This window comes from Amphibalanus amphitrite, unplaced genomic scaffold (genome assembly GCF_019059575.1).
Source record: "Amphibalanus amphitrite isolate SeventyFive unplaced genomic scaffold, NRLGWU_Aamphi_draft 000119F_arrow, whole genome shotgun sequence".
NCBI classification, from domain to species: domain Eukaryota; kingdom Metazoa; phylum Arthropoda; class Thecostraca; order Balanomorpha; family Balanidae; genus Amphibalanus; species Amphibalanus amphitrite.
Window position 1 is genome coordinate 385,636 of NW_024881614.1, and position 26,290 is coordinate 411,925.

Below are 26,290 nucleotides of genomic sequence, written 5' to 3' on the forward strand. Positions count from 1 at the left end.
CCGGTAAGTTTCCGAGATCTAAGGGGGGGGGCCGAAACGGCCCCTCCCCTACGGCTGGTAGGGTCCGCCGATAGCCCTACGGGGCGCGGGTTAAAGTCAGAAAGCGGGCAGTAGGCAAACTGCCCAAACTTTTGGGCGGTATGCATACTGCCCAAGGGGTCGGGTAGTATGCATACTACCCGGGCGGTATGCATACTGCCCGAGCTGTTGGGTAGTATGCATACTGCCCGGGTAGTTTGCATAGTGCATACTGCCCAAGTTAGCATATGACCCGTAACATATATAATAAGCAGCAGCTGATGATGAATTAAGTTTTGATGGCAAACAACTATGCATTTGGTTTAGCTTTACATTTGATATTTTTAATGAATCATTGCTTTGCACTCAGACTCAACAACATACGGATGACTACTGACTAACTTTTACTCTCAAAGAGACTCCTAAGCGCTAAGTCGGTCGAGTGCAACTTTCAGGGGATAAGCAGTCTAACAGGTCGGATCCACTATGAAAATTACAAAGGTGACTGGTGGGTGAGAGGCGAAGGAACTTACCGAAACATGACTGAAATACTATTTTGTCGGTCTTTTGAACGTCGCTTACCACTTGGCAGCGTCTAAGGCCTCGCATTACCGGCCTGTCCCGATGTGTTACGATTGGAGTGGACCACTACCTGGGTCCTGCAGGACCCACCAGGTCATGGATCCAAGCCATCGCGTGGATTACTATCGACCTAGAGGCTCCCAAAGCGTCATGTCGGTCAAGTTTCGCAGTGCAGTGTATCCATTGGGTGTTCTTACCGGTAGTGCATCACAGCCATGAACCGGAAGCTGAGTGCTGAATATGTATTGTCCGTTAGATTCGCTGCATTTATTGCCAGCATTATCGTTTGACAGCATTCAACTCGATGACTTGTCGCACAAACCTGCGATTAGTCCAATGCGCGTGTTTAGATACAGTGAGAGATGCATTTATGTTATCAAAGGACCTGTCATTAAAGCAATGCCAGGCGAACGTAGCGAACATTAAATCATAACTATATTAGAACAAAGGTTTATGCACACAATATTAGGGCATATAAATTCATTTATAATTTGTCCATTGAGTATGATTTATATGTCCGGTTGACATCCGTCACAGAACGTTTTCCTCATTCCTTTTTGAATACAGAATAAACCATGGATGTTATTTCTACATATTCGTATTTATAATTTACATCTATTATTACCAGTAAAACGCCTTTTGGGCGAAGAACGAGCGAGCGAGATAGTGAGCCCTGCACGTGCGGAAGGGCGAGAGGGTACTTCCAACGGGCTTGTGCAAAGCACCATTCTAACTGGTCGCTAGCGGTGTGCCAAATTTGAACGCAATCGGCCCAGCCGTTCCTGAGATCTGGAAGCGGCATTCTGCACGTGCGCACGTGCAAACGGGGTCCAAAATGACTTTTGCACGGCACCCTACTAACCGGTCCCCAACCGTGTACCAAATTTGAGCGCAATCGGCCCAGCCGTTCTCGAGATCTGGAAACGCCCCCTGCACGTGCGCACGTGCAGTAGCACCCTAACCGCAACACATGGGAATGCATTGCCTGGTGGGTGCCTACCTGTATGCCAAGTTTCAGCGAAATCGCCCCAGTAATTACCGAGTTATTGAAATGGGAACACATTTGGCACCTCTACTTTTTGTATTTTGCACGTGCAGTGGGGGTCACTCACATAGATCAAGGGTATCCGACCACTAGTAGAAAGGATGCAGCTACCTTACAAAAATTACCGCAAGACAATCGCCCAAGCGGCTGCTGAGATATGAGCCTCTCAAAATCACAACTTTTGCAAAACAGCTTGAACACCCTTGACTTTTCACGTGGCACGTGCCACGACGGTCACTGAGATGTGTCAAGAGTAGTCAATTACGGGGTAGAAGGGATGGGGCTACCCAGCAAAAAAGACCGCAGGGCAATCGGTCCAGCGGTTGCTGAGATATAAGCCTCTCAAAAGCGTTACAGGCCGGGCCGGGCCGGGCCGGGCCGGGCCGCTCATACTGAGATTTTTCCGTTATATTGAAAAGACTTCGCTTCGCTCGCTGCGCTCGCTCGCTCGTAATTACAGTTGACCGCATAGTGCACACGGACAAATGACAGCCACAGGTGCATCTGTAGTGTGTTACCTGTTCCTCCTACGCCATCGCCCATACCCAAACGTTATACAACCAAAATTGTCGCTCACCAAAACTCACTCGACGGAATGAATTATGATTTGTTTGATTTGAATACGTTACGGAAAGCATTAAAGATAGGAGAGCTATTTTAGCTAACCCACGAGGAAGTGGAGCTCAAGGAAAGCCAGGAACTCAAAGGAACTCTGCTGCTGATCGAAATCTCTATGAATTGGGATTTTCATTTTGCAGGAACATTTTTCTTTCGAGTTTAGGGTCACCAAATCGTATCGTTTGCTAAATTTTGAGCTAAATCATGCTAATTCCCTAGAGCAATAATTTACATATTTCTTTACTTCTTCCACGCATTTCCGATGCACGGCGATCAGTGAGCGGCGCCACCGAGCAGTGCTGCTGGCTGGGCAGGACGGGGACCGGGCCGCACCAGGATGGCTGACCGGGTGGAGCCGCGCCACGAACACCGGCACGCGCACGGCATGTCAGCGGACAAAGTGCGCTCTTACATCCACCAGCTGTACGGCGGCGAGCGGCCTGAGCGGGCCGAGCGCCAGCGCCACTCGGCGCCCACCGTCTCGGACCCGGTGCGCGCCCGAGAGGCGGCCGCCTCAGCCAGCCGCGCCAGCCGCCTCTCCGAGCAGCGGCCCTTCTGGCACACCAGCCTGGCCAAGGCGCGCCAGCTCAGCCGCGAGTCGGCGCCGCCGGCCGAGGTGCTCGACCGCGCCATCGCCGACAAACTGGAGACGCTGACCAAGGCCAAGGCGAGCGACAGCGTCCAGGAGCTCACGGTGCGGAATGTGGCGCGACACGACAAACGGTGAGCTACCCAACTCATACCGAGAATGAACATAAAACTGCTTTGGGACACTGAAAATTGAGCATTCTGAGCTGGGAAATCTTGATTCCTCATCCTATCCAAATTGCTTCAATGCAAAACGGGTTGGCGAGCGTTTATTTAATACGCCGACGATGCCACATATCTTCATTATTTGGCAGCAGATGCCTCTCGTACCGCGCGCCTGTCTCATGCTGTGCCGCAATGCTTCCGCGTACTTGACTTCTCTGCCAATAGATGTCTCTCGCGCTGCGCGCCTGTCGCATGCTGTGCCGCAATGCTTCCGCGTACTTGACTTCTCTGCCGATAGATGTCTCTCGCGCTGCGCGCCTTTCGCATGCTGTGCCGCAATGCCGCCAGGTAGTTGACAACTTTGCCGATAGATGTCTCTCCCGGAGTGCGCCTGATACATACTGTGCCGCATCGCTCAGCAGTTACTTTTTTACCTACACAAGAGCATTGCGCTTTTGGGACGCTGTTTCTCGTGGCAATATATTCGCAATAGGGATGTTATGTAATTCCATAGAAGCATGTGCCTATTGAACATCGCACGCCTTTACCGCATATTTTAGCGATTTTTTCGCGGCCCCCATTTCGTCAGACGTATCAGACTCATCTTTTATTTCACCGGAGCCGAGAGCTCAACCTTTTGTCTCCCATCGTGTTTGCACCATGTCAACCCTATCCCGTCCCTCCCCACGTCTCCTCAGCGTGGCGCGGCCGGTCAGCAGCCGGGAGCGTCAGCAGCGTATCGCCAGCTGGCTGCAGCAGGTGGAGCGGGCGCTGGGCGAGCGGCGGAGGCTAGCCGTAGCCTCTCCCCAGGCCCCGCTCTGTGCCGAGCTGCCGCTGCCGCTGACCGGCGCCGAGCCGCGCGGCAGGACGGCTGAGGGGGCCGAGAGGAGGCCCGCCCGCCGACCGTGACCTCAGCCTTCAGGAGTACCGGAGGATGGGACGAAAATCCGTAACGTGGCTTGTACTCATGTTTCGTAAGACGCCAAATAAAGCGTATTTTTATGCAAAATGTGTGACGCCAATCAGTTATCTAATACGCACTTTTATTAGCAGGTTTTTATCGTCATGCGTATTTTCGGTCCTCCGTAAACTGATTTTGATCGATTCGTTAATCATCCGACCCACGCATTGCTAAGAAATAACAGTATTTCTCATCTCCACCCCACGTCAAGCTAGGCGTTCATTTTTCTGTCTCATACCGCACTCAGAGCCACAATAAAACTCGATAATCTCTCCAAAATTAATTATATTGGGATAGGTGATGACAGCCAGGGCTGCGCGGCCCGGCCGGTGGGCGCGCGTGCCACGCCGCGCCGGCCGCCGCTATGTACAGGTCTCCCCCACCGAACGCGGCCGGCCGGCGTCCGCGCCCCTATTGCTCGCGCACGCCATAACGCCCTCGGCTCTGCCGTCCGCGTCGCACGCGCGGCTTCCATAAGTAGAAGTTCACGGCCGAGAAGTCCGCCAGCGAGCGACGGCGACGGGCCACACGTGCGGAGCAGCGGCGGCGGCAACTCAACAGTCGGTCACTCACTCACACTCGAGAGATAACATAATTATTGGTGCGCTTCGTCGTCGGCACCGTATCGCGCGGCCCCGTCCGCGGATATCGGCGCCCCGGCCGCCCGTGGCCGTACTGTGTTTGTGTGTCTGTGTATGTGTGTGTGTGTGTCACGCGTACCAGTGTCGCCGGCCGGCCGGGCCAGCGGCGCGCCTGAACCACTGGAATCCGTGCCTCACTCGACGCGTGCTGTGCGCGGTGGCGGCCGCTGCGGTCGGCCCGGCGCGGCGCGGCGGCTCCGGAGCCAGAGGTGGCATTAGCTGAAACAGACCGGGCAGACTGAGGTCAGACAGCTGGAACAGACTGGTCAGACAGACTGGCCTGACCGACAGGTGGAGCAGACTGGTCAGACCGAGGTCAGGGACTCCGAGCGCGGCAGGCGGGCCGACTGATGTTCACAGGTCAGACGTCAGAATGGGAGAAACGGCATCCACTTCGAAAACGTAATCCAACAAAAATCCTCCTTATGAGGTATACAAACAGACGGCACCATTGTTGGAAATAAGGCCCTTTGCTGCTGCTGGTCCCAGTCGGGTCCAAACGATTCTGTTCTCCGTTACAAATTTATACTCCGGCACCTGAAATCTCTTAAACTTCCAGCCTCTGTGATGAAAAACTGCTATTATTACGCCTAAAACATGATTGCAGTCATAACACTGAGAGAACACATTTTAGCAACTGTCACATTTAGTAGGCCAAACTCATGATAATGTACACTGCAGTCGAGAGTACTAGCGCCAAGAACCACCCCACTCCAATTTGGCCTGCTCCGGTATGCCGCTGCATTATCAGCCCCGGCGGTCGGTCGGCTGACTGACCTGGCCTGTGTGTTGAGCGTCGCTCGGAGCTGGTCCACCTCGCGCTGTTTGTCCGAGAGCCGCCGCTCCCAGTCGCGGTCACCGTCCTCCACCGACAGCTGCAGGCGGGTCAGCATCGACTCCTGCGTGGGTAGATAATAGATACTCAGTAACAGATACTCAGTGGTGAAATAACGGATACTGCAGGCGGGTCAGCATCGACTCCTGCGAGGGTAGATGAACAAAGATCAGTGGCGGGACAACACAAGTCGGGTCAGCATCGCGGATGCTCCTGCACATTTAAAAGATTGGGCCAGGCGGACAGATCATAGATACTCAGCAACACGTAACTCAGTGTGGGGGGGGGGGGAGAGGGGGATGGTAAACAGATACTGGACTCGGATCAGCAATAGACTCCTGTGTGGGCAAGAAACACAGCAGCCGAATACGTAGCTAGGCATAACGGATGCTGGTAGGGACACGGTTCACGGGTGATTACATAACATGATCAAGGGACATTGTGGAGGGCCATGAACGCAGTGCGTCCAAATGCTTATAGGAATATTATTTTATTTGCTGCACATATCAATGCAATCATATATCAGAATATATTCGATGATTTAGATCAATGGCAGCAAAATGACGCTTAAGTACCAAACCATTACGAAATACTAGCGTAACAGCGGCATTGAATGCATGCGTTTTGTAGATCCGTTCATCGTTATAATGTCCAAGACGCAACCGAGTGCAGTCACCCACGCTACCACTATATCTACCGCCCCCGCTCACTGCACCGTTGGAACGAAACCCGTCTTTACCAGCTGCAGACCGAACTTATCGCTTTTGTTGGCACATGCCGTCTTATAAATATATGATTACTTTGAAAAGGATATCGTTGAATTAACTTCGCACCAGCTAAGAGCCAGCGTATTTTACCCCTCTATTTTCTGAACAGCCCTCAGGAATGACAGGTCTGTTGCCGAAACTGCAAGGGTTGAGCTGGGAACTCCAATGTTAACGAGTGGCAGATACCAGTAGCAGCACAAGAGCTGAGCCACGAGCCACATATTACGTCTTTTTTACAGAAAAAAGACTAAGGCAGAACGGCACACAATAACGACACTTAAAACACGTAAACAAAAGAAAGCCAGCAGTTACCATCTGACAGCATAAATGGATTGCATCACCATCCACTGAAAAATTCATGGCATTTCATGACCACAACAAATGAACCTTATTCAAAGGCATGCGCCTTTCTGACAGTCTCATTTGCAAAAATTGTTGTGATATAATCAATCAGACGCCATAGTCGCAGAGCCAGGAATGTTCGAATAAGGCGAAAATGCATAGACCTTTGCCGACTATCGATTTCGTTCGCTAACATTGCGAGGAATGGCCCGGGCCATTCACGGCAGGCCATTATACAGAGTACAGACGCCAGCAGCTTAGTAAATTTATCCACAGCCGAATTCGCAGCGCACCAGGCTCCTACAATGGCAGTCAGGTTAGAGTTTTATCGTAATGAAATGATTAAAAGCGTGATAAACATCACAGCACTTAAATATGTTCCTAACAATAGCAACACAGCAAATTGTCCTGTGTCGCCTACTTCAATAACTTCGGTAATGGGCCATGCCCGGGACTGTCAATCTATAAATTAAAAACCATAGCTACTTTGATGCGCCTTTGATGCCTTTTGCCTTTTGATGCAATATCAAGCCTTGTTTCCGTTTTATCTTTTAGCATATACTGAACCTAAAAATATAATGTCGTTAATCGTGACATTTGCAAATAGCCAGTGGTGCAGCCCAGGACCGTCCCACCGATATCCCCCCCCCCCCACCTCCCCACTGCCCCCCCCCGTCCGTCCCCCTCTCCTCCCCACTCACCGTCTCTGTCAGCACGCTCTGGTAGTGGCGAACCTGGGCCATCAGAGCGTTCTGTTCAGCAGCCATCTCATGCAGGCGCCGCTCCAGAGCCGCGGTATCGGCTGAGGGCGCGGCCGCCGGCGCTGGGGCGGGGGCGGGGGCGGCAGCGGGGGCAGGGGCGGTTACAGAGCGCAGCCGCTCCTGCAGCTGTGACGACCAGCCGGCCGACTCCTGGAGAATGGAGGAACGGTCAGAGGGGTCAGGTACTGCGGCGGGCAACAAGCCGTACAACACACACAAGCAGCACATCACACACAACCAGCGCATCGCACACGACATCCAGCAAACTACACACAGCCAGCATAGTTTTTTCAGATATTGTACTCCTTCAGCCGACGTAAGAGCATAGTTGCAGGCAATAATAACAATGAATGTCGTCTCTCACCACATCGAGTTGGTCGGCGTTGACCGTGGGGAAGAGCCCGACCAGTAGCTGTTTGACCTGCAGCCGCTCGGCCCGGCGCGCCGCCGCCTCCGCCGTCTGAAACACGCGGAGACAGGACACCGTCAGTTAGGTATACAGGGTGTCCGGAAAGTCCTGGCGCTTTTCAATATTTTTTAAATAAATGCCTTTGGTCCATAGATACTCAACAATAGAACAAAACAATGACCACGAACACCAAGCCACATGCTTCTGCTAAGTGCCCATTCATTGTAACCACTGTCTGTGCCGATGACGGCCTCGACGCAAGGGCGGAAACTCCTGCGGTTTTTGATGATGCATGGTATTTCCTGTCCTCCCATGCTGTCATGATACGAGTCTTCAGCGACTGCAGGCTGTGATGAGAGGTGGCCTAGAGCTTATTCTGCAAAACGCGTAGCATGCCTTAGTCGAGCGGGTTAAGGCTGGGAGAATAAGGTGGCCTAATCTCATTTCACCACGGTGATCTGGTCCGCCGAGCTCCTCTGTCAGTTTGGTTTGGACGGCAGCGGCGTTGTTGGAGGGCGCTCCGTGCTGTTGAAATGCGAAATGACTCTTAGGGCAAGTCGCCTTGATCCTCGTGTCCAGGAGCCCCTCGTGGACCAGCCTGTCATTCATTTACATGACCTTGACGAAGACGATGGAACATTTGTGTCCATCAGACCCCAGATTTTCTTCGATTGCCGCTGAAGTGCTGCTTCAGTCTCCGCAGCTTTGGCATACCGTGGTCGTAACTGAGGGAGAATATTTTCTAGGAAATTTCCGAGCAGGAATGCACCTTTGCCTGCTCAACCGTTCGCCGGGAAACGCCGCATCGCGCTGCAACTTGCGCCTCGTTCAAGCCGCACCGGGCCCCCGCGCGCGGGCTCTCAGCGACAAGGCGCATCTTCGCCCATATACCTATCACTGAAAATGGTTACAAAGTCATATTCACGCGACCCCTAGCTGAGCGGTGAACGAGGGGTCATATCTGTGGTGATTGGTTGAAAGTCCAATAACCACAGCGCGCGTTAGACGACGTCCAAAAGAGGCGTCAGGACTTTCCGGACACCCTGTACAGTCGGGAAGATACACCTACTAAGACCAGCCACCGATATCTGACACGATATCTAGCCACCAGCCATCTGACACGGAAACGGACACGGTCCGCTATCGTCTTCATATTTATATCACGTCCGTTGAAGGCAGTCTTCACAGCCTTCATAGTTCATACTAGGAACATCTAGTTCCCAAGTCCTCGTTACCGCATCCCCCTTTGGTCACTCCCAGATGCAGGTGTGAGCTGAGCGTGCTCATGTGTACTTACTGTGGTACCTTTTAGCATTCTTTCATTGGGTTAGTTGCCTTTTGCATTGTTTTATGTCGTATTAGTGTCGTGTGTGTATGCCTTTTATCCCACAACTGACGTAAGCACATGAAAAGCCGGTGTATGTCTACCTGGATGAGCTTGAAATACATTCTAATTCTAATTCTAATACTCCCGCCCATGGTTCCGACCCCGCCCTTCCCGCGGAGCCGCCGCTTCTGCCCAATGACTCAGGATATCAACCCGTCCCACGGAGTCGTCAGTCCTCCTGACCTGCTGCTGCTGCCGGCGCGCCTCCAGCTCCTGTTTCTGCTGCGCCAGCTGGCTGGTCAGCTGCTCCAGGTGCTCGTCATGCTGGCGCGCATCGCCGTTCTGCTTCTGGTGCGCCGGCTCCTCACGGGCCGTCTCCAGCTGCAGGGGATGCAAGATACACTTCATCAGTGGATATTCGAGGAGAGTGTGGTTATGTAAAATAAACAAACATACAGGAAGAAAGGGAGCCTCAAGTGAGAGCCACCTATAGTGATTCAAGCAAGTTCCAGATTATATTAGTCAACCTCAAAACAATCGCGCCAGTGTAGCAAAAGTGGTAAAAAACACATGTCATAGACCACATCACACCATTCATTCCACAACCAGAGGCAAATAAACCACAACCCATCAACCACATCTTCCCTGTCGCTCGGCCCCACCAGTCTCGTCACTCACCTCAACCCTAGCCTCCTGCAGTTCGTTCATCAGCCGGCTCGCCTCACCCTGCGCCTGTGAGAGACGGGCGCGGGTCTCGGCCAGCTCGGCCTCGGCGCGGCCGCGGGCCATCTCGGCCTCCTGTCTGCCCGCGGCCAGCTGCCGGTCAGCCTCCTCGCGCTGCGCCTGCGCGCGTCCGGCCGCGTCGGCGGCGTGCTGCAGCTCTTGCAGCTGCTGCTTGAGCGCCGTGTTCTCGCGCTCCAGGCCGCCGTGCAGCGACTGCAGCTGCTGCAGCTCGGTGCCGACAGCTGCGCGCGCCGCCTCCAGCTGCACCAGCTGCCGCTCGCGCTCCTCGAGCCGCTGCTGCGAGTTGCGCATCAGCGCCTCGTGCTCAGCGCGCTGCGCCTCCTGCTCCAGCTGCTTCTGCTCGAACTCGCCTGTCGGGGTGAGGACGGAGGGCACGGGGTTACAAAGGGGAATATCGGTTAAACGGGCGTAACGGAATCCAGCGCGAACAGGCAAAATTACAGCCTTGCAGAAACGGAGCGACAGCAGCTATAGGTTTCGGTATTTCCAACATAATAATTTGTCTATCAATGTTTGCATCGCAAGCGCGCCAGTACCGCGCTGTGTTTGGTTTTGGCTGAAAAATTGAAGTAGATGGCGCCAGTGAAGCAGCTCCATATTTGTGTGAAAGGGTGGACCGACCGAACCCAGTACTGCGCGCCGAACAAGGGTCAAACACCTCACAAGCCATGTCCTCGACACCGATACACTATCAGATTACCGTGGCACCGATAGGGTGGCCAGAAAGGACGAGTGGTCCATCAAGTGGCCGGTTAAACCACCCCTACAACGATACTGATAGCTTACTGAGACTGCTGTGCATCACAGTCCAATCTACAGATAGTGTGAATCACACAACGACAAAGTCCCGCTATCGAACAAAGAAAGTCGCGTCAGCTCAGTGCTCACCGACATCAGATACTCCTGACACCACCCCATCCCCACCCCCTCTCCCTGTCCGTCCCACCCGGCCACTCACGCTGAACGAGCATCCTCTCGGCAGCGACCGCCTGGTGCAGCTGCAGCTGGCTGCTCTCCTGAATCTGCTGCGCCTGCTGCTGCAGCTCGGCGCGCAGCCGCTGCTCCTGCTGCTGCGCCTGCTGCAGCTCGGCGCGCAGCCGCTGCTCCTGGGCCGCGCCGCGCGCCGCCTCAGCCGCCTGCTGCGCGGCCAGCTCGTCCACAGCGCGCTTCTGCTGCGTGGCGCGCGCCCGCTCCTGGTTCAGCTCGGTGCGCAGCTGCTTCAGCCGCTCCTGGCTGCTGGCCGCCGACTCCTGCTCGGCGTTCAGCTGATTCTGTACCTGCAGGGGTCGAGACCAGGGGGTGAATACACTGCAAGGGTTACGAGTGGGACACAAGGCACCTGCAGAAGCCGAGAGAGACCAAAGGAGTGATGAAATTGCACAGAGTACGATCGACACAAGCACATATGATCCTCAACAGGACTTATTTCAGGTGCGGCAATGGAGGATTATTTTGCTATTCCACAGCAATACACGGTTATCTGGTTACCAGCTGGTAGTGAAACTACCCGATAAATCCGGGTCTGGTCGGGATTGTTCAGGTCATGTCCGGTCAGATTCTGTCAGGTCAAGTCAGACCCAGTCACGTCAGGTTATGCTAGACCAGGTCGACGTGGTGCGTACCTCCTCCAGCTGTTTGCGCAGCTGTGTGAGCGGGTCGGGACGGGCGCCCTTGGCGATCCAGTCGGTGCTCGATTGCTGCTTGTTGAGCAGCAGCTCGATCAGCGTCTGGATTTCGGAGCGGCTCAGCGGGGCCATCTCGACGATCGACTGCACCTTCTTCAGACTCAGACCGTCTGAAATGGAGCGTAACGCACACAGCCGTCAGTGGCGGGATAGATAATCTTTGTAGGTTGGCTTCAAGATAAAGACGATAGCGCTGCATGCAATGTAAGGTCCGTTACTTAAGTTATATAAATACCAAGCACCGCATTAACCCGCGCCCCACTGGGGGGGGGGGGGCTATTTATAGCCCCCCCTCCCGTTTTTCTGCAATAACTTCCAAACCGCTTGACGTATCGACGCCAAACTTTCAGTACCCTAGGCTGCATCAATTTGACACCTTGTGTCAAAATTTGAACTTCGTACCTACTATAGGTCGGCCGGAAATGACGTCAGAGTGACGTCATGTTCGGCCGATTTCGACGCAAAACATTGAACCACGGCAATCGCTCCCAAGAGCTCAGTTTTTAAGCTAGATCCAATTTCTTTGCATGAGAGGACTCAGAATAGACGGCGCTATCAAACTGCTATCTCGGATTTTCGAAATTTTGAAAATTCTGAAAATTTTATATAATAATATCCAAAATTTATATTTTTACATTTTTTTCAAAAAGTTTTTAACTTTTCGAAAAAACCGGAATATATGTGATAGAACGCATTATTATGACTAACTCTAGCAAGTTTTAGCTAAATATCTTCAAAAATGGCCAAGTTTTACGCATTATTGCAAAAAATTCACAATTATTAATTTTTCAAATCAATTTTTTCAGTACGAATTTGACATCGTACGCCAATATAAATAGCACCATCGTGTTCCTGAGCTCAAACTGCATCCAATAGACACCTTTTTTGTTGAAAAATTTTAACTTCAAAATTTGACCTTTTTTGACCTGAAAGTGACCTAACATAAGCTAAATTCGACTCAAAATGACCTCGAATAACACAGACGACATCAAATTCGAAATCTCTGATCTAAATGGACCATAAAACATGTGTCACGTGACCGACGCATGATATAATATTTTCGTGACCTGTGATGACCTGACCTTGACCTGAAAATCAAAGTACAAGTTTGGTACCCTCAGAGTAACTAGAGCATCTAATCCCGAGTGTGTGATCCAAAAATGAGCCTGATCTGACTTGTAAGACGGCGGCCAGAGCCCAAAACGTGATCAAGCCAAAATGCTAATAATTTTTACTTTGACCTGACCTGTGACGTCATCGGGGACCTCGAGGTCAATGAAATTAGGTTTTGCTCGACAGTTTTTCCGGGGCTATCAGACGCCGTTTGAATTTTGACGATCGGCCCAGTAGTTTCGGAGTTAGGAGGGGGGGGGGGGCTATGAATAGCCCCCCCCCCCCCCCAGTAGGGCGTGTTATACGCAGACCCCAGTGGGGCGCGGGTTAAAGGTGTAAATTGCAAAGTCATCATGCCTCATGACATAATGCATTTGTCGTCAAGATGAGTGTGCAAAATACAAGGCACGATAATCGAGGAAGTACGGTTTGAGCACTGAAGCACGCACTGGCATAAAAACATGTTACAAAACAACGCCTGGCATCCCTCACTGCTTTCATCCACGTCAGACACGTCATTCAAACATCCCGCCTGGTAAAAACTCCCCAGACCACTGAGGCGCCGTTTACCGGGAACCCATCTCCCTATCCGTCCCTCTATTCGCCGCCAGGATGGTTCGGCCTCGGCGGGTGGCGGGCCGCGCCTGGCCGCTCCCTAGGCCGCGTCACCGGCCGATTGGGACACCGGCTGACGGCCGGGTGCCACGTCGCAGCCGCGCGGCGGTCGGACGGACGGTTGGTGACGGTCGCTGACACTGTCCAGATACAGAGCTCCTGGATCACTCCAGACGTGTCGGACAACTATCTCGCCAGCGCGGGGTGGCGGGCAGTCTGCAGTGCAGCTCGGTGACTGAACCGGTCACCTCAGCAATCGGTACAGTTCCAGACGAAACCCGGCCTCAGACAGCGGTAGGAAATAGAAATACCACATCAGCCGCATTAGTTTCTCACAGTATGGTCGTGTAATCCGTCTATAAAGCTATCCCACGGTATTCACCATTGTACCTGTATCTGTAACCGAATACCACGCAGCCCTACTTAGCCACAATGGAACTCGGCCCATCCCGTTCACACGCCCCCACCGTCTAGCTCAGCGATCACAGCCCTCGGGCCGGCGCGGCGGACGCAGCCGTCCGTCCGTCCGCCCGTCAACGGTTCGTTGGCCAAGGACGAGACGGCCGGCGTTCCAGTCTGCTCCGTCCCGTCCACATCCATCCGCCTAACGGTACTGTACACAGTGGCTGTCTGCCGTCTGGAGCCACTGTCTGGTGTCTGCTGTCTGCATCCGCTGTCCATAGTCTACGGTTTAAAGCCGCTGTCTGCAGCTGAGCTCTCACTATCCGTCTAGCCCGCAGCCTACAGCGGCTGTATGCCAACTGTTGTCTGCTGTTCCCAGTCGCTGCAGCACTACCAGGTCGTGCTGGAGCCGGGATCACCGGTCAGCAGTCTCTCCTCCCCCCCCCCCACTATCACCAGCCGGTCGTCTCGGCCGGCGCCGCCGCGGTCACGCGTCAGCTGACGCTCCGCCGCTCTCCCTGCCTCGCCCTCCCTCCAGTTCCCGTCCCCAGCCCAGAGGCCGGCCGCTGGGTTTTCCGGACTCCCGGAATGTCCGTCACTTCCTCTGAGCGAGCGCGGGAGCCGCCGCTGCCGCCGAGGGGCCGCCGTCTGTCCCACGAACGGTATGTGAGGGCGCCGGGGCCGGTAGCCGGTCTATAGCCGAGTCACGTCTCTAATCCGCAGGGGCTGCACCGTCGCTCCGCTCACACCCTGACGTCCCAGGGACCCAGCAGGTAGGCCAATCTTATCATCCAGAACGGCTGACATGGCATGGAATCCAAATGAAAACCCCTCATCCGTACCTTGAAAGGCATGACTAGCGAGATCCTGAGACATAAAAACAAGCGTAGCAGCTCAGAACCATGAAGCCAATTAAGTTCAAACGTGGCACGTCTCGCAGCTAAACATCTCTGATCAGCCGTGAACACATCCGTTACCCACCAGCCTCTCCAGAGCTCACAGACCAGGAGCAGGCGGTAGTCATCCCGGCCCATCGTGACCCGCTGGCCAGTGCCGAGCCGGACGCGTGCCGCGGTGCCGTCGGCCGGCGACTCCGCTCAACTGTATACGACTGCAGTAAACAGGCCTCGACAGACGAACGGACGGACAGGGGCCGCCGGCACCAGATGGCTGGCCGACCCCCTGACTGACACGGCGGCATGGGGGTGAAAAGGAACGGTGCAGTGCCGTGCACGAAGGCTAGCTGATAAGGGCAAGTCCATATACCATAACTATGGCTTTAGGTTTAGATGGTACGAAGAACTACGCGGCAGGAAAGGGTTGAAAATTTCTCAAGAACAAGGACTTGGCCAAAGAGAGGAAGAACATGACTCGAAAAACTCGAAATGCTCAACTCATTTAAGGATTTGATGTAGTAAACTTGTACGAATGAGCCTGAGTGTCTGATCCCTACATTTCGTGCGAGATCACGGAACGCGGGCAAGCAGGGTATTGTTCGTTACGAAAGACGAAAATAAATAATTTTCCTCCACGGTGCCTAGCTTGCTGCTTTTACAAAACTTCCGCCACTGCGGCTCACCACACAAACACACTGGTCCACACTCGTATTTTTCAACCACCAGCGGCACCCGTCAATCTTGTGTTGACTTTTGAACCATGTGGCGCCCGGCGATAATCGATTTTCCGCCCGGATGATGCCATGTTTTCGTAGTTCGAACGCTGCTGAGACAGGCACAGGGAGTTTAGTCGTGTTTGGCGGTGGTCAGGCCGCGTCAGCTAAGCCGCCGCACCCGGAACGACCGATCGCGGCGTTCGCGGCTGATAGCCAAGAAGCAGCCGTACAGTCTGTCTTAAAAGTACCGCGCAAAGTGACGGTGGATCCATCAAGCCTGACCGAGGAAGGGCCTGCTATAATTTGAAAGTCACCGAACCAATGGAGCTGGGGAATGGACGAGGATGTTCATTGCTTCGGTGACTCAAATTTGGCAGTCCTTCATCGGTCAGGCTTGATGGATCCACCGTCACTTTGCGCGGTACTTTTAAGACAGACTGTACAGCGCCGTGCACCTAGCCACAGTGGCCGATGCAGCGCGCTGGGCTGGCCGCTCCAGCCCACGAGCGGAGGCCTCGCACCTCTCCGCAGACTTTTTTTTTGCACTCTCCCGACCTCCTCGCAGCCTCCCCACGCCACCCCGGCCTATACACCACCTCCCGACCTCTACACCGTCTCTCCCGGCCTCCTCTCAGCCTCTCCCGACCTCTCTGCAGTCTCCCGGCCCCTCTGCTGCCCGTCTGTCCGGTCGGCAGCCGGTGATAAAGCGTCCGGCCGGAACAGCTCGGCCTACACCGCGCAGTGAGGCTGGTCGGACAGCGGACGGCATTCGGCAGCCGCCCGGGCGTCGGAGGACCGGGGACTGCTGTGTGTATGGACAAAACTGGTGTGGGTGCGGCTAGCGGTAGGGCTTTACGTAAGGTGAAGAGAGAATGCCGGAATGTGAGGGACTCATCAGATGTTATCGATTATCACGGTTTGTTTAGCCAAACCGCAGCTATTTTATCGAACCAATCGATACCTCGAACGAATATTTAGGCCCACACTGACGGATGGGATCCGCCCGAACGAGACCATATAAAGCACCGCTACAAGTTTGTTACCACTGACGATGCTACAGATGCGGACAATTATCAACCCTCGACAGACCGATTATAACCACCTGAACCACTTGTGGCCTGCCAGATGTGACGACGCGTCGCCAACACACTTCATTTTGCCCTGTGTGGTTTGAGGCCATTGTCACAACCCCCGCGGAGCAGTAGACATTTCTAGTGACAACGGGATCAAGTCCCACTGAGGCATGGCATTCAAAGTGCCACGAAACACCGCACTTCAGACAGTTGAGCACCGGGAGGTCGATTGCTGACATTTTAAAAATGCAAACTGGCTTGTTTAGTCAGCGTTCGTGACCTTTTAGACTTTATACCCAATGAAACCGTCCGCAGTTTGTGGAGCTATTCAGTTTCCCAGTGGAAATAGCTCTACACTAGGGTGACCCGCGTGCTCCGCAACGCGAAGGGGGGATTTTTTGACCCGTGGGTATTGGGTTGGTCTGTGTCGATTTGGTTGGTAGATATCCATTTCGTTCGATTGCTTTTTGACGGCCAAGCATTTTGTAAGAAAACAAAAAGATACATCGCATCGAGGTGCCCGTGTCGTATTATCATGCGTTCTACTTTAGAATGATTCGAAAACTGGCGTGAAGTCTTTTGAGGGCCATCGATGAATTTCGCTAAAAATGACAATGTAATGGTTTGGAACATTTACATTTTTAAGGATACTGTTGCTTATCATGCAAAAATGAAGAGTGAATATTGGACAGAATTGAATGCTCTATCCAATGGTACCATATTCAATTGCCAAAGGTATCAGGTTATGCAGCAAACCCCGTGTGATTAATAAAGTGGCACAAAATTGACAAACACCATTTTCTCCTGTGATTTGCACCACCTTGATTTGGATCAATCAGCTTTTCACAATTTTTATATGAGAGGCGGTACCTTTCTCTTGCAAATAGGCGTTGATTCAACTCGCTCCATTTAACGGTCACCTAAAAATAAAATTAATTCCAAAATCCCTCAAAAACCGCAATTTTTCAAATAAAAGTGCCCTCTCCGGTGCACGTGGCGCGTGCTATCCTCTGCATTGCACACCATTCAATAGCCCGTTCAATTCTGTACACGATGCTGTTTTCCCCGTGCCGGTCGGACCCCTGGTCACCAAGATATTGCACGGGAATTGGACCCGTGTCGGCCAAAATTAGCCGTTTTCGCCCGATTTTGCAAGCCGATTTATACATGTAAAGTCTATGACGCGAATTTGCACTTTTTGAGCACGTGCCACGCGCTCCCTACCAACCCCATCGAGCTGAGACCCCTCAAAGGCACGTCGCGCATCCTTGATCTATAAGTTGTGCAAATTTCAGCGGGCTAGGTGCAACGGTCTGGCCTGTAGTCCACGCAAAGCACCACCAAGTCGGGACCTCGGTAACGGACAGACGCACCCTCCTCAAATAGTAGTATAGACAAGCGGCTGCGCCACTTGCTTTGCTGCGTGGTAGGAAAAAATTGCGGCGCCAGCCAATTTGCTTTCGAATGGTGTTCGATTCAAATCGATGTGTCGTCTAGAAGCATAGATATGGACGGAAATGTGAAGAGATTTAAAAAAGAACTGCTCTGAGAGCTTTGTTGGGTGAAATTTGGCTGATACGGGGTCAAGACGGGTCAAGTGGTCAGCCCCGGTCACTTTGGGTCAGGCCAGGTCACATAGGTCACCTCTCGTCCGATGGGATCAGCCCGGGCCACTATTCTACTTTTGCCTCCACTACTACCCCTACCACTACCACTACCACTACCACTACCACTACCACTACCACTACCACTACCACTACCCCTACCCCTACCCCTACCACTACCCCTACCACTACCTCTACCACTACCACTACCCCTACCACTACCCCTACTACTACCCCTACCCCTACTACTACCCCTACCACTACCCCTACCCCTACTACTACTCCTACCACTACCCCTACCCCTAACCCTACCACGACCCTACCCCTACCACTACCCCTACCCCTACCCCTACCAACACCGCTGGGTCATGTCAGGTCACAGAATAATTGGATCCAATCAGTACTAAAATATTAGACTTAGAGTGTTCCCAGCCCTGCCCCTATTCGTGCCATTCCATTACGCTTAATCGTATTTGTCGGAAATGGCGCTTTGTGGCATATGTGGCGCATTGCGACAAACGCGGCGCATTTCCACCCGGCGATTGAGCATGCACCTTGGCACCAAATTGCACCCTTATCGGGCCATATTTGACAAAACTGTGCGATTTGCGGCAAAAATGGCGCGTTGTCACCAAAGTGGCGCATTGCGGCAAACACGGTGCATTTGTATACTCGTATCACAAACTGTTTCCATTGAACGAAAATCAACACATTTTTTCGCCACTTTTCATTCAAATTAATAACTTGCCGATCCGCCAATGCGAGGCACTCGCCGCCGATCGGCATGCATTTAGTCCACAAAGTTTGTCGACCCCGGCTCTCAATGAAGATCTACGAACCGATCAAAATTTCATTGGCGTTCTTCCAGCGCGCCCCACGCGCGAACCGTGCACCCCAGCGAGTCGGAACCTAGAAAAGGCGCTGACCCGCTCTGTCACCTATAAGGTGTGCAAATTTCAACCCCCTACGATATACCGTCTGCCCTGTAGGCCGACTAAATTGAACCCACTACACGGCGTGGCGGACAAACAGACAGACAGACAGATGGATCCTGTTCAAATAGTAAGATAGATATTCCAAAGAGTAAGACAAGTAAACACATCTAATTTGCCGTTCCAACTTCCACCTCCGATGGCAACATCATCTCTACTTCTGTCACCACTCCTATCGCTCTCACCACGCCTCCCGCTCCACTCTCCTCAGTGCCTCTATCCTTAGGCTTCCATCGCAAACAACCTCCCTCATCCCCCATCCCACCATATGACGCAACACGGAACCCGGCCGGGCGCGGCGGCGGCCGGTCGGGGTGCAGATAAACCGCTAACCGGTCCCCAGCCACACCACAGGCCCGGGGAGGGCAGGTAAAAAACACCGTCGCCGCTGAGTCATCAAACATCGGCCATGAGCCGTGACATCATATGAACCAACCTTTGTGAGAACGGTGGGGTTGTGTTGTTCCGGGATTGTCGAATGGTGCTGATACGATACAGCGCAGCGAGCGGTAAGGCACTCTCAGACCTTGAGGGGGTACAGTTTACCTTCCCAGGAGGTAGAAAGTGTGATATACAAAGCCGCAACATTGCGTCAGAACTTCTGTAATTCTAAGGCTAAATCGTCAGAAAAACCACACGCCTTTTGCGTATTATCCTCCTTACAGCATTTATCGTTTGGATAGCGGAACCTGTATGGCTGTATGGCTGCACGATTCCCCGGCACCGTTCGTGGCTCCTTAACGTCAAGCCACATTTCTTAGCGATCATAGTCCATCGCTAAGTCACCATTCACAGATCAAAGCGCTGCTTTCCCTAGCTCATCGGCTCCCAGCCCCAAACTACGTCCTTTAAATACTCAGAACCCTGATAAATGTGAAGACGCCCATCACACTCTACAAGAATCTCAGCATACCCTCAGAAACGTAGACACGCATCTCACTCTCCAAGACAATTGCACCCCTCCCTGTGCCCCCCCCCCTCTCAAAACACCAGACCACTGTTCAGTGAACACTCACCGGGTCCGGGAACAGCGAGGTTGCGGCGTTTCTCGGCGGCCGGTCGGCGTTTCTTGGCGGCCCCCGGGGCAGCCTCGGTGTTGGTCGCCTGTTTGGAGGCCGTGACGGTCTCGGTTACGGGTTCAGCCACCTCTTCATCCTCCTGTGTGGTGGGAACAATAGTCAGAACATTCAAAAGTGGAGATGAACCAAAAAAGGAGCGAAAGTAGACTCTGGAGCAGGTAGGGTAGGCATTAGAGCTTCAGCTACAGACAGCGGCTGATTGGGCACGCTACCAGACGCCAGCAAAAGAATAAACATCTCTAAATCGTCAGGAAGTGAACTTTCAGATATTATCAGCTGGAATACCAAGTCAGGTTCTTAAATGACCGATAACAAAACCGAAAATAAAGCCCAACATAGGTACTGATTCCCAACCGTAGTTGCAAACCACCATGTGGACTGCCTGCAGCTATGGCCCCGAACACCCGACCCACCTCCTCTTTCTCCACCACCTCCTTGGTATGTTTCTCCTTGGGCGACTCCTTGGGCAGCTCCTTCGCCGGCTCCTTCTTCACAGCTTCCTTCTCGATCTTCGGCTCAGCGGGCTTCTTCTCCTCCTCGGGCTTCGGCTCGGGTTTGCCTCCCTTCTTCTTCTTGTCAGCGTTCTTCTTGGCCGGGGCGGGGGCAGGGGCGGGGGCGGGGGCGGGCTCCGGCTCTGGCTCCGGCTCACGAGCGGCCGGTCGGGGGCTCGGCGCCGGAGAAGGGTCGTCGGAATCCTCCTGTGCTCCGTTGGTCTCGCTGATAGATAGACGGGTGCCGCCGGCCACCTCCTGGAGGACAGAGTAGCCGTGAGTCAAAAGCGGGATGCAGAAGACACATGGGACTGATATCGTTCGGTCAGTGGTGGCAACATGACCATGCCCTCCCAGTAAGTTAAGGATCAATAAACTGTAACATAGTCGTCGGCAAAGCCAGTAAATCTAGCTGTTATTATTCTGCATCGGTATGCAAGTTCCATGATATTTTGTCGTCCATCATTACTATGAAGATTGTAACATGTCGTTAGGCGACTTATCAGACATCGATTCTTCCTTACATTCAAACATTCTGTACTTCCTTGCAGTCACTTTCAACGAATGCCATCATGCATGACATCCCACGATAAACGAAATTCACATACGGTGCGAACAAAGTTCAAAGCAATTAACATCAGAGTTCCTACCACGGATTCCACCCACAAAAAGAACGAGCCCAACCAGCCGTGAGACAGATCTCATTGACCCTCCCATCCCGACCATGATTCCCGCCGGCCACGGACACTCAGACCGCCTATGAACCCCACCTGCCTCGTACCCACCTGTTCGTCCTCGCTGTGCTTCTTGTCATCTCCGGCGGCGGCGGCCGACTTGTCCTTGCGGCGCCGGTTCTGGTAATGTCGCTTCGGTCGGGTCTCCTTCTTCAGCGCGGCCTGACGGTCCTGGAGGTAGTGCGGCACGGTGTGACTGACACCTCACGAGAGGGAGGGTGACGGTCGGACGCGACCTTTCACAGGCGCCGCTCTACCCCCGCGGGCCAAGCCGGGCGGCAGGCACCGCGGGCCACACCGACAAAAACAGCCACATCCTAGAGCAAATGTCACGGCTGTCCGAGATAAGTTACAGTGATGCAAAAGGGATCCACAAAAAGGTGTACAAAGCTTTCCTTTCATCAGCATTTCATCCCTACTAACCTGGAAGCCCTCTAGTCGCACATCCTGGCTTTTCCTCTTCATGGCTTTTCCAAGCGCCCAAATCCCATTTCATATAGCATCCCCATTCCTCCAAAACTCCCTCCAAGCTTCCCTAGTATGTTCCCTCTACCTAGCGTAGCAATATACGCCGTCGCGTACCTTGCTCTCCTGAATGGCACGGCGCTGTTCAGCCATGGCCTCGTCATAGCTCTTCTCCTTGACGCCGGTCACCGAGATCAGGTAGACCATGGCTCCGAGCACGACGATGACGCCGGCGGCGATCAGCAGCGTCAGGCCGTCCATGGCGCTGCGGTAGGGGGTCAGTAGGGGGTCAGTGGGGTCAGTGGGGTTCAGTAAAGGTCAGCAAAGGTCAGCAGCGTCAGGCCGTCCATGGCGCTGTGATAGGGGGTCAGTAGGGGGTCAGGAGTCAGCAGCGTCAGGCCGTCCATGGCGCTGTGATAGCGGGTCAGTAGCGGGTCAGTAGGGGGTCAGTAGGGGGTCAGTAGGGTCAGAAGGGGTCAGCAGCGTCAGGCCGTCCATGGCGCTGAGATAGGGGGCCAGTAGGGGGTCAGTGTGAAGGTCAGTAGGGGTCGGCAGCGTCAGGCCGTCCATGGCGCTGTGATGGGGGGGGGGGGGGGGGGGGGGGTCAGCGCAGGCCAGTTAAGGTCAGCAGCGTCAGGCCGTCCATGGTGCTGTGACAGCGGGTCAGTGGGATCAGGAGGGGTCAGACGGTGCGAGCGACTTTAGCGAGTGTCATTCGAGCGAACGTCATTTGAGCGAACCATTTTCAGCGAATGGCAATTCAGTGATTATCAAGTTAAGCGATTATCAAATATGACGATTATCAATTTTAGCGAAAGCTATGTTCCAGCGATACCTATTTCGTCGACTACAATGTGAGCGACTGTCAGTTCAGCGAAACACTTCATCGTCCTATTACGGTGTATTTTTTTTTTTTTTACTTTTGCCAGCGCATACGTATAATAGTAAAGTAACCTTGCGTACGAAAGTTTTCGGAGTTTCTCATGGTTATCCGGAACTGGATGGCGGATGTCACGTTCTAAGGTAAGACATTGAGTTCCAAATTTAATGCTACATTTCTAAAAAAAAATCAACGGTTCAATTTCACTCCCCTGCTCTTTGCCAATAATGGTGACCAAACATTTGTTCAGAGATTCATATCGCTTGCGCTGTTTTTTTCACGAAATTCCCCCGCTTGAATTTGGATCAGTTCCCATGTTGTAAAATTTGTTCTTGTCCCAAGCACCGTACACATTTCCAGGTATTTGGGTGAGGTCCCTGAAACATAGACTGGATTTCCCTGTGCCATCTCTCGAGTTTATTATTGGTCCTTGGCATTCCTTCCGTCGTCCTATCTCTCACATTCCACATTTTCAGTTCAAATTTTGCCCGCCTCCTTCCCCTCCCACCCCTTGTTGGTCGTCCGATGTATGTGTCTTCAAATGATGCGTAAAGAGGTGCAATAATTTTCAAATTACTTTGTTCCCGAAGTTCATCCAGCTGCTCAAAACTATTGACCACAAGCTGAGAAGGAAGAAATGCCGGAAAGCCAAGGACTTTAAAGCAAATTTATATTTTGCCGCGTGCAGCTTGAAGCATGACACCTACCAGACGGGTATTCCAAGGGCAAGAATTTCCGAGAAGTAGCAAATGATTGACTTTTGTCGCGTTCGGTTTCGCTGTAACTGCATCGCTCAATTGGTCTCCCATTGACCACCATATACTCGCTCAATTTGGTTTTGCTGATTCTGGTCCTCGCCAAAGTTGATAATCGCTGTGATTGAATTCGCGGACTTGACAATCGCTGAAAAGGTCAATCGCTTAAATTGATAATCGCTGAAAATGTTTCGCTCAAATGTCGTTCGCTGAAATGACGCTCGCTCAGGTGTCGCAGAACCGGGGTCAGAAAGGTCAGAAAGGATCTACAAGGATCAGCAGGTGGTTGGTGGGATCAGTGAGGGGCTGTTCATGAGATTAGTTGGGACTGGTAGGGTCAGAGGGCCAAGCTATGCCGGCCAAAATTGTAAGTGCCAGTAGTGCACCAAAAGGGTAAGATAGGTGGAGCTGAGCAGGAGCTGGTATTTGGTCGGGTAGTGACTGCTGTCAGCATTAAACTGGTCAGCTTGCCTGAACAGTAAACACTCCATGCTGAATCAGCATGGACCAGACTTGCACTAATCAACAAAAGCACAGTACAGTGTGGCAAATGGGTCATGGAGTATGGGAATGTAAACAGGCTAATGTAACATGTCAAGAGCATGGCATGTTTACTCAATTAATGCCAAACCACAAATGTCAGAAAGATTGGACATGTTTGTCATAAAAAACATTCAGAGCAGCATAATGTCACAAAGCTGTATGTCAGACCTTATGTGCACACAAAATACCGAATACAAGGACAGAAAGCTTCATACTCATCTTTAAAAGTTGCATACTGGATAAAAATTGTACAACAAAAAATGCAATAGAAATGTATAATGCAAGCTAACCAATAGGTTTAGCTCGCTTCTTAAAAATAAAGAACATAGAATGCTAATGAAGAACAATTTAAAAGTTTTCAGCAGGAACTTTTTTGCTTTGAAAAGAACAAATGTTACTATCTGATGCATTTAACATAAAAATATGTTAATGAAAGCAATATTCAAAAGAACAAACCCAAGATAGGTAGCTAAGTAGGCACTTAAAATACCTACCCTACCTAAGTACTCAGTACAAAAAAAATGATCAGTTAAGTCTTTATCACTTGCTCATGAGCTGATTCCTGTGAGCATAGTTAGGGACAAGGTGGAGCAAAGCAACAGCATTCATAAAAAATCATTTGTGCATCTTGCAAATGTTGTCAACAATGTCACATGGTGGCGTATAAAGCAAGCAGGGAGAGGGAGGTGTAAGATGGGGATTAGGCAAGGGGTGATCAAACAATTTATATCATTACATGTTCATTTGAGTTTCTTAATTTCCTCATTGTTACTTTTAGATGAGTGCCTGCAGCGGCAACCAAAAGTTGTACGTTAGCCAGACCAATCCGACATTGACATCAGTTAGCACTAAGGTACACATTCTTTTTCAGTAAGAACATTAGCCTCACAAATAAAAACATGCAGAAAATAACTGAAAACATCTGGACAATATAAAATAGTTTTTAAACAAAGATAAGCATGGATAGAAGCTGTGTTTTAGGGTGAGGCAAAGCACACCGGTTCAGCCACAATCAACAGCAATACTGATACGGTGTAACAAAGCATGCATGTAAAAAATTACTGTAATTTACCGACTTACCCAGCCACTAGTTGTAAATGAAAGCGCTAAGTTCAGACTAGAAATAATAATTTTGCCTACAATTTAGGTAGGCATCCGACGGCGACTAAGTGCCGGCGCGAATGATGCTTTAGGGAACGGCGGCAATCGGGCAGAAATCTGCGTCTCGATTGTCGGCGTGTACAGATGCCAAGTTTGATGACGGAGGCAGAGCTACCAAACTTCTGAAGGAATTTTCTACTGACTCCTCTACTTGCCTCTACTTACCGTCACAGTAATTGAAAAGCTGAACGTTGGACTCGATTCGCCAGTCCAGTCAGTCACTGATGATTTTGTCCACATCGTTGGAAGCAGGGGACTTGAGGGAACCATCATCCATATGCACGTCTAGTTTTCAACATTCTGTCTCCAGAATCATGGGGTCCCGTCGGCCGTCATGGGGAAAATGGGCAACCGATCTTAGGCTGCCCAGTGCCCGTCGATTATTTTCATGACTTATGAATCCGACTGGCGACTGCCAGGGGCGTAGGCAGGGGGGGGGGGGCCACTGGCAGGGGCATCGACACCGGTCCGACTTTTCCGACTAGTCGGACCACTTTTTCGACTAGGCGGTGCCCTGCTGTGGCTGGCGGGGGCCCCTGCTGCAGACCGCGGGTGCCCTACTGCGGCTCGGGGGGCCCTGCTAGAGACCACGGGGGTCCTGCTGCGCCTCTGGGGCCCTGCTAGACACCGCGGGGCCCTGCTGCGGCCCGCGGGGTCCCCTTCTGCGGCCGCGGGGGCCCCTGTTGGGGCTCTCGGGGGGCCCTGCTGCGGCCACGGGGGCCCCTGCTGCGGCAACGGGGGCCCCGCTGCGCCTCGCGGGGCCCTGCTGCGGCTCGGGGGCCCTGCTGGGGCTCGCGGGGGCCCAGCTGCGGCCACGGGGGCCCTTGCTGCGGCTCGCGGGGGCCCCCGTTGGGGCTCTCGGGGGCCCTGCTGCGGCCACGGGGGCCCCGCTGCGCCTCGCGGGGCCCTGCTGCGGCTCGCCCCCCCTGCTACAGAATGTGGGGGCCCTGCTGCGCCTCTGGGGCCCTGCTAGACACCGCGGGGGGCCTGCTGCGGCCCGCGGGGGCCCCTTCTGCGGCTCGCGGGGGCCCTGCTGCGACCCGCGGGTGCCCTGCTGCGACTACGGGGCCCCTGGTGCGGCCGCGGGGGTCCCTGCTGCGGCCACGGGGGCCCCTGCTATAGAATTCGGGGGCCCTGCTGCGCCTCTGGGGCCCTGCTAAACACCGCGGGGGCCTGCTGCGGCCCGCGGGGGCCCTGCTGCAGCCCGCGGGGCCCTGCTGCGGCCGCGGGGGCCCCTGCTGCGGCCACGGGGGGCCCGCTGCGGCTCGCGGGGGCCCTGCTGC

General features: G+C 53.0%; 2 protein-coding genes across 4 annotated transcripts; one reads left to right on the forward strand and one right to left on the reverse strand.

The window, feature by feature from the left end:
* Positions 1-2,317: 2,317 nt before the first annotated feature.
* Positions 2,318-4,025, forward strand: LOC122381379. Its single transcript, XM_043365458.1, has 2 exons — positions 2,318-2,986; positions 3,715-4,025. The coding sequence occupies exons 1-2, from the start codon at positions 2,601-2,603 to the stop codon at positions 3,923-3,925; spliced, it is 597 nt and encodes a 198-aa protein (XP_043221393.1). The 5' UTR covers positions 2,318-2,600; the 3' UTR covers positions 3,926-4,025.
* Positions 4,026-4,244: 219 nt separating this feature from the next.
* LOC122381378 (ribosome-binding protein 1-like) lies at positions 4,245-25,078 on the reverse strand. Of its 3 annotated transcripts, none has more exons than XR_006256520.1 (13): positions 24,927-25,066; positions 21,786-21,933; positions 21,255-21,374; positions 20,392-20,727; positions 19,916-20,057; positions 11,426-11,598; positions 10,762-11,080; positions 9,738-10,153; positions 9,303-9,440; positions 7,688-7,783; positions 7,264-7,385; positions 5,396-5,517; positions 4,245-4,837 (listed from the first exon to the last, which is right to left on the reverse strand). XR_006256520.1 is itself a non-coding variant. In XM_043365456.1 (13 exons), the coding sequence occupies exons 2-13, from the start codon at positions 21,927-21,929 to the stop codon at positions 4,834-4,836; spliced, it is 2,220 nt and encodes a 739-aa protein (XP_043221391.1). In that variant the 5' UTR covers positions 21,930-21,933; positions 24,927-25,078; the 3' UTR covers positions 4,245-4,833. The 3 variants fall into 3 exon arrangements, 2 of the variants coding, with proteins under 2 accessions (XP_043221391.1, XP_043221392.1); XM_043365456.1 differs by having other exon boundaries at positions 7,264-7,473; positions 24,927-25,078; XM_043365457.1 differs by lacking the exons at positions 4,245-4,837; positions 5,396-5,517 and adding an exon at positions 5,576-5,599.
* Positions 25,079-26,290: the final 1,212 nt, after the last annotated feature.

What these genes read in the sequence shown, in the direction of transcription:
- LOC122381379 (XM_043365458.1), top strand. Translation starts at nt 2,601, where the DNA reads ATGGCTGACCGGGTGGAGCCGCGCCACGAACACCGGCACGCGCACGGC. An exon ending in GTGGCGCGACACGACAAACG is followed by an intron (nt 2,987 to 3,714) that starts GTGAGCTACCCA and finishes ACGTCTCCTCAG; the next exon opens with CGTGGCGCGGCCGGTCAGCA.
- LOC122381378 (XM_043365456.1), bottom strand. Translation starts at nt 21,929, where the DNA reads ATGGACGGCCTGACGCTGCTGATCGCCGCCGGCGTCATCGTCGTGCTC. An exon ending in AGGTGGTGGAGAAAGAGGAG is followed by an intron (nt 20,058 to 20,391) that starts GTGGGTCGGGTG and finishes CCCACCACACAG; the next exon opens with GAGGATGAAGAGGTGGCTGA. An exon ending in CGCGCCGGCAGCAGCAGCAG is followed by an intron (nt 7,784 to 9,302) that starts GTCAGGAGGACT and finishes CGCGTGTTTCAG; the next exon opens with ACGGCGGAGGCGGCGGCGCG.